The sequence below is a fragment of the Phoca vitulina genome, unplaced genomic scaffold, assembly GCF_004348235.1.
Source record: "Phoca vitulina isolate PV1807 unplaced genomic scaffold, GSC_HSeal_1.0 scaffold40, whole genome shotgun sequence".
NCBI classification, from domain to species: domain Eukaryota; kingdom Metazoa; phylum Chordata; class Mammalia; order Carnivora; family Phocidae; genus Phoca; species Phoca vitulina.
In genome coordinates this window covers 11,674,780-11,682,010 of record NW_022589743.1, presented here as the reverse complement: position 1 = coordinate 11,682,010, position 7,231 = coordinate 11,674,780, and the positions used below count along the sequence as shown (strand labels likewise).

General features: G+C 37.1%; 1 protein-coding gene across 1 annotated transcript in view; it reads right to left on the bottom strand.

The window, feature by feature from the left end:
* Positions 1-7,231, bottom strand: part of RAD51C (RAD51 paralog C) — a 41,759-nt gene that overhangs the window by 18,901 nt on the left and 15,627 nt on the right. The window contains exon 5 of the mRNA XM_032429245.1: positions 1,942-2,143. Coding sequence (XP_032285136.1) covers positions 1,942-2,143 — 202 coding nt within the window. The remainder of the gene's footprint in view (positions 1-1,941; positions 2,144-7,231) is intronic.

The window sequence follows — 7,231 nt, the reverse complement described above, 5'->3', positions numbered from 1 at the left end:
AAATAAAATCTTAAAAAAAAAAAAAAAAGAGGGGCACCTGGGTGGCTCAGTCAGTTAAGAGTCTGCCTTCGGCTCAGATCATAATCCCAGGGTCCTGGGATCGAGCCCCGCATTGGGTTCCCTGCTCGGCAGGAAGCCTGCTTCTCTCTCTCCCACTCCCCCTGCTTGTGTTCCCTCTCCTGCTGTGTCTCTGTCAAATAAATAAAATCTTTAAAAAAAAAAAAGAAAAAATCTTTAAAAAAAAATATGTGTTATAGGGGCGCCTGGCTGACTCGGTAGAGCATGCAACTCTTGATCTCAGGGTTGTGAGTTCAAGCCCCATGTTGGGTGTACAGATTACTTTAAAATAAAAATAAAAACTTAAAAAACTTAGTAAGTTTGGAAAAATAGGTACACCAAACTCAAGAATAATTATCTCTGGGTAACAGGTACTTTACTTATTTTCTACACTTTTGATTGTTTAGAACTTCTTTTACAGAAAGTATATATAAAATTGTGAAATGTATTTATTATCAAAAGTCCTAAATGCTTCTATACATGGTAACTGGGAAATTTAAAAAACCAAGCAAAGAAGAATTTATAAAGAGGGGAAAGTATGCCCTCAACCCCACAAAATCCTATTTCTAGAAGTAGTCATTATGAACATTTTGATCCTTTCAGATCTTTTTGTTGATATATAAAAGTATAAATGCACATATATAATTTTTATTTTTCTCACAAGTGGGATCACATAAAATATATTACTGTGTGATTGAATCTTTTTACTTAATCATATATCTGGACATATCTTGTTCTGTGTTAGTACATGTATATTTACATTACTCTTCTTAAACACTGCATAGTATTCCATGTTACTGTTTAGATTACTTTTTTAATCAGAAAAGATAAAGCTATTTCTATTCAACAAACTAAACGAAACTTAAAAACTATGCAACCCATTAGTCTTGAGTGCCCCCTACTGGGGGCTCCTCGTTGATATTAACAGATGCTAAATTACAAATTAATACAAGAAATAATTCAAACATAGGACACTATGCTTTTCAATGTATGGCAAAAAAAAAATCTAAAAACTCAAAAGAAAAGATGTTTTGAAATGATTTTATTGAGGAGTTCTTTATCTACTTATGCTATATTACAGATATGTACAAAGGACTCTCTAATCAGGGTAAATACAAGAAAATCAAGTTAAGTAGCTTGATCTTTTCCCATCTCCCTCCTGGACAAGTGTGTGTATTGGTGTGATAAGTGGCACGGGGTTGTACAGTGGAAAGTGACGGCAAATATGCAGTTAAAAAAAAGTCATTACCTCACTCCTTTCTGTCTCGTCACTTCCGAACTTATCTTTATATCTGACCTCACATTTCAAATCTAGAAGAGTCAGCTCTACCTCCAAACATCTACGTTGTTCACACTATGTAATTTTTCTATCTGTCTGAGTCTGTGATTATACAACATGTAATAATAAAAGACCCAGAGTAAAAGAAAAATGGGGATGTTAGAAGAGCTTACCCGAAAAACATCAAATATTACATTAAAAAAAACCCAACATTGCAATTACCAAAGGTGGCACTTCTTTATCAAACAAGTCCATTTTAAAATATGGCATCTTGATTATGCTTGTTATTTTCTAGGAAAACTAATATACAACACTTATGACTGGAATTTTTTTTTTTTTTAAAGATTTTATTTATTTATTTGACAGAGACACAGCGAGAGAGGGAACACAAGCAGGGGGAGTGGGAGAGGGAGAAGCAGGCCTCCCGCTCAGCAGGGAGCCCAATGCAGGGCTCGATCCCAGGACCCTGGCATCATGACCTGAGCCGAAGGCAGACGCTTAATGACAGCCACCCAGGCGCCCCTGGAATTAATTTTTTAAAAAAATCAAACAAAGACCATTCAAAACTGTCTGTATTATGTGCTTTTAGTCAAATTCTATTCAGCTATTTCTAAACATTAATATTTTATACAAGTTTGACTTTATTATAAAATTCTCTTGGCTAATAATACTTACAGCTAATCTGTGGCTATTTGCAAGGCTGATCATTTGCTGGGCTAGGCCATTTAGTAATCGAGTACGAAGGGACAGGTCATCTAGGTCATGACGAAAAGGAAAAGCAATACCATCCACTATCACTAATCGAACCTAAATACAGAAGAGATAATGATATTAGGTTTGGTATTAAAAATAAAATTTAAAAAATGGCATCCCAAAAGCATGTTCATTCCAGGAAAAAAAAAATCCTTAAAATCCAGAGTTATAGTTCTAACTCTCCAAAATAAATCTATTCACCCAAAGCTTTCTGCATTAATCACCAAAAGTTAAAATGTACTTGTTTGATAATTTATCAACTTTAAACAGTAATTCAAGATAAAGAAGCAATTATAATTTTCTTATAATTTACCACTATACACAATCTTTACAGAGGCATTTTACACTGATAAAAAGCACTTCTGAAGTCTTAGTAAAACGAATTCTTCAATATTTCAATTTTACCTTCAAGATTTTTATGTTTTTGTTTTGTTTTTTTTTTAAAGATTTTATTTATTTATTTGACAGAGAGAGAGATAATGAGAGCAGGAACACAAGCAGGGGGAGTGGGAGAGGGAGAAGCAGGCTTCCTGCGGAGCAGGGAGCCCGACGTGGGGCTCGATCCCAGGACCCTGGGATCATGACCTGAGCCGAAGGCAGACGCTTAACGACTGAGCCACCCAGGCGCCCCTAAGATTTTTATGTTTTAAAAAACTCTTCAAATATTAAATTATTATATCTTCTTCAAAAACTTCAAATTCTTGGTACACTTTTCTTCCTTAATTTTAAATATACTATAAGGCAACTAATCATTGCAGAATCTGTTATAATATAGAATTCAGCAATTGATTGAATTCCAATCAAGAAGGTTCACTTACAGATGATAAACATTTTCATGACAGTTTCATTTCTTTTTTTTTAAGATTTTATTTATTTATTTGACAGAGAGAGATATAGGGAGAGCAGGAACACAAGCAGGCGGAGTGGGAGAGGGAGAAGCAGCCTTCCTGCCGAGCAGGGAGCCTGATGTGGTACTTGATCCCAGGACCCTGGGATCATGACCTGAGCCAAAGGCAGATGCTTAACGACTGAGCCACCCAGGCACCCATGACAGTTCCATTTCTAATATAATCCAAATAATGGCTCCTACAGTGACGTCAGAGTAATATATAAACCTCACATCCAAGAACAAACAGAATTTGGATATAAACCAGAAAAACCCTGTAAGATTATATATTTTTCTACCTAATAGGAATTAGGCTAAAGAAGAGGATTTGATGACACCATGTCTAAGTAACCCATTTTTGCATCTTTTATTATTCATTCCTTCATTCAGCATGTGCTTATTGATACCTACTATATGTTAGTCACTGTTGCAGGCAGTAGGGAACAAGAGAAAAGGTCCCTGCTTTCTTGGAGTTTATGTTCTAGTGGCGTAAAGGACAATTAACATGCAAACAAATACATGAATAATTTCTGATAATGATAGGAGTTATGAAGAAATGAAACTGTGTGAAATAATGATGAATAAGTAGGTGATAAAGTAGAGGAAGGCTAACTTAGACTAGATGTAAGGGAAGGCATCAATGAAAAGGGAGGCAACAGAAGAACCAAGTCCTGGATAAGAACCTCTAGAAGGGAAAGAAAGACCACATACAAGGAAATACGTTTGTGTATGGTGACACACGGTAACTAGACATATTGTGGGGATTCTTTTATAATGTGTAAAAATATCAAGTCACTATGATGTACAACTGAAACAGGATATTGTACATCAATTATACTTCAATTAAAAAAATGCACCTTTGGTCGCCTGGGTGGCTCAGTTGGTTAAGCAACTGCCTTCGGCTCAGGTCATGATCCTGGAGTCCCGGGATCGAGTCCCACATGAGGCTCCCTGTTCAGCAGGGAGTCTGCTTCTCCCTCTGACCCTCCTCCCTCTCATGCTCTCTGTCTCTCATTCTCTCTCGCAAATAAATAAAATCTTAAAAAAAAAAAATTAAAAAAACAAAACAAAAAAAAACAAACGCACCTTTGTTGTTTCACTTTCATCACACTTGTTAACATAAACAAAAATATCAACCAGCCTTCACGTTAAAACAGTACTTGATCATCACGAGAGGAGCAACTTCTTTTGAATTGGACAGCAACCCAGTGCTCACTGGTAGCATGATTTTGCCATAGGTCAGATATGGATACATAAGTTTAGCAAAATTAAAATCAAGGAAAACCTCATATGCTGGCGGTAAGAATGTAAAACTCTTCAGCAACTATGAAAAAACAGTTCAGTGGTTCCTCAAAAAATTAAACAGTATTACCACATGACCCAGCAATTTCACTTCTAGGTCATGCACCAAAGAACTAAAAAATGGTACTAGAACAAATGTATGTACATACATGTTCATAGCAGCCACAATTCACAATAATCAAAAGGTAGAAACAGCCCAAATCAACAGATGAAAGGATTAAACAGACTGTGACGTATACATACAAGAGAGTATTATCCTACCATAAAAAGGAATGAAGTACAGATACAAGCTACAAAGCAGATGAATTTTGAACATATTATGCTAAGTGAAAGAGCCAGACCAAAAAGATCACATATCATATGATTCCATTTATATGCAATATCCAAAATAAGTAAATCCATAGAGACAGAATACAGATTGGTGGTTGCCAGGGTCTTTGCAGGGAGGGAGAAAAGGGAGCAACTCCTTAAAGGGTATGAATTTCCTTTTAGGGTGATAAAAGCATTCTGGAACTAGAGGTAGTGATTATCAACATTGTAAATGTACTAATTGTACTGAATTGTTCACGCTTATTTTTTTTTAAAGATTTTATTTATTTATTTGACAGAGCACAAGCAGGGGGAGAAGGAGAGGGAGAAGCAGACTCCCCACCAAGCAGGGAGCCCGATGCAGAACTTGATCCCAGGACTCTGGGATCATGACACGAGCTGAAGGCAGATGCTTAACCACTGAGCCACCCAGGCACCCCTGAATTGTTTGCTTTTAAATGGTAAATCTTGGAGGCGCCTGGGTGGCTCAGTCGGTTAAGAGTCTGCCTTTGGCTCAGGTTGTAATCTCGGGGTCCTGGGACTGAGCCAAGCCACCATTCAGTCCGGTTCCCTGCTCAGCAGGAAGTCTGCTTCTCCCTCTCCCTTCCCCTCCCACTTGTGTGCATGTGTGCGTGCTCTCTCTCTCTCAAATAAATGGAATCTTTTTTTTTTTTTTAAAGATTTTATTTATTTATTTGACAGAGAGAGACACAGTGAGAGAAGGAACACAAGCAGGGGGAGTGGGAGAGGGAGAAGCAGGCTTCCCGCGGAGCAGGGAGCCCGATGTGGGACTTGATCCCAGGACCCTGGGATCATGACCTGAGCCGAAGGCAGACGCTTAACGACTGAGCCACCCAGGCGCCCTCAAATAAATGGAATCTTAAATCTCAAATAAACGGTGAATCTTATTATGTGAAATTAACCTCAATAAAAAAACCAAATCAATGAAAGCTTTCTATAAGACCCAGTTGGCTACACAAATTTACAATAAAGAGTATCACATGTTTTATTATTATTTGTAAATGGTGTGCTATACATCTTTTATATCAGCAACTTTATAATAAACTTATGTACGTATATATGTGCATACACTTTTTTTCCTGGAAAGGCAGTCACTAAGCATTTACCAGCATACCAATTAAGTGGTAAGAAGAATCAGATCATGTGTGTGTGTATGTGTGTATTTATTCATTTACACATTCGTTCAGTGGTTCCCAAAGGCCAGAAAGTGATAGGATGATACATACAAATTGTTGAAAGAGAAAATACTGTCAACCAAAAATTGTGTATCTGGCAAAAGCATTCTTCGAAAATAAAGCAGAAATTAAGACATTCCCAGGTGTCTCAGTGGCTCAATTGGCTGAGCGCCCAACTACTGGTCTCAGCTCAGGTCTTGATCTCCGGGTCATGAGTTGAAGCCCCATGCTGGGCTCCACTTAAAAAAAAAAAATTAAGGGCGCCTGGGGGGCTCAGTTGGTTAAACGACTGCCTTTGGCTCAGGTCATGATCCTGGAGTCCCTGGATCGAGTCCCGCATCAGGCTCCTTGCTTGGCAGGGAGTCTGCTTCTCCCTCTGACCCTAACCCCACTCATGTGCTCTCTCATTCTCAAATAAATAAATAAAATCTTTAAAAAAAAAAAAAAAATTAAGACAATTCAGATAGAGAATTCATTGTTAGTAGATCTATTCTACAAGAAATGCTAAACAGAGTCCTTCGGGCTGAAAATGAAAGAACACCAGACAGTAACTCAAATCCATACACAGAAATAAAGAATACCAGTAAATATAACTACATATCTAAAACTCAGCATTAATGTATTTTTGGTTTGTAACACCTCTTATTTTCTTATATGATTTAAAAGACAACTATATAAAAAAATAATTATAAATCTATGTTGATGGTCACACAATGTATAAACATGTAATCTGTGACAACAACAACATAAAGGGGGATAAATGGAGCTTATAGCAACAAGGTTTTTGTATACTGTTGAAATTAATTTGGGGCGCCTGAGTGGCTCAGTCATTAAGCATCTGCCTTCGGCTCAGGTCATGATTTTAGGGTCCTGGGATCAAGCCCCGCATCAGGCTCTCTGCTCAGCGGGAAGCCTGCTTCTCCCTCTCCCACTCCCCCTGCTTGGGTTCCCTCTCTTGCTGTGTCTCTCTCTGTCAAATAAATAAATAAAATCTTTAAAAAATTTTAATTAAAAAAATTAATTTCGTATTAATTTGAACTAGACTGCTATGAATTAGGATGTTAATTATAATCCCTAGATCAACTAATAACTAAAAACTATATGGTAAAAGAAATGAGAAGGGACTCAACATGGTACACTGGAAAATATCTAACAAAAAAGAAAGCAGGAATGGGGAAATTGAGAAACAAGATACAGATCTTCCTCAACTTATATCAGGATTACATTCCAATAAACCCACACCAAGTCGAAAATACTGTTAAGTCGAAATGCATTTAATACATTTAACCTACCGAACATCATAGTTTAGTCTAGCCTAAGTTAAATGTGTGCTCACAACACTTACATTAGCCTACACCTGGGCAAAATCATCTAACACAAAGCCTATTTTATAATAAAGCACCAAATCTCTCATGTAATTTACTGAATACTGTACTAAAAGTGAAAAAT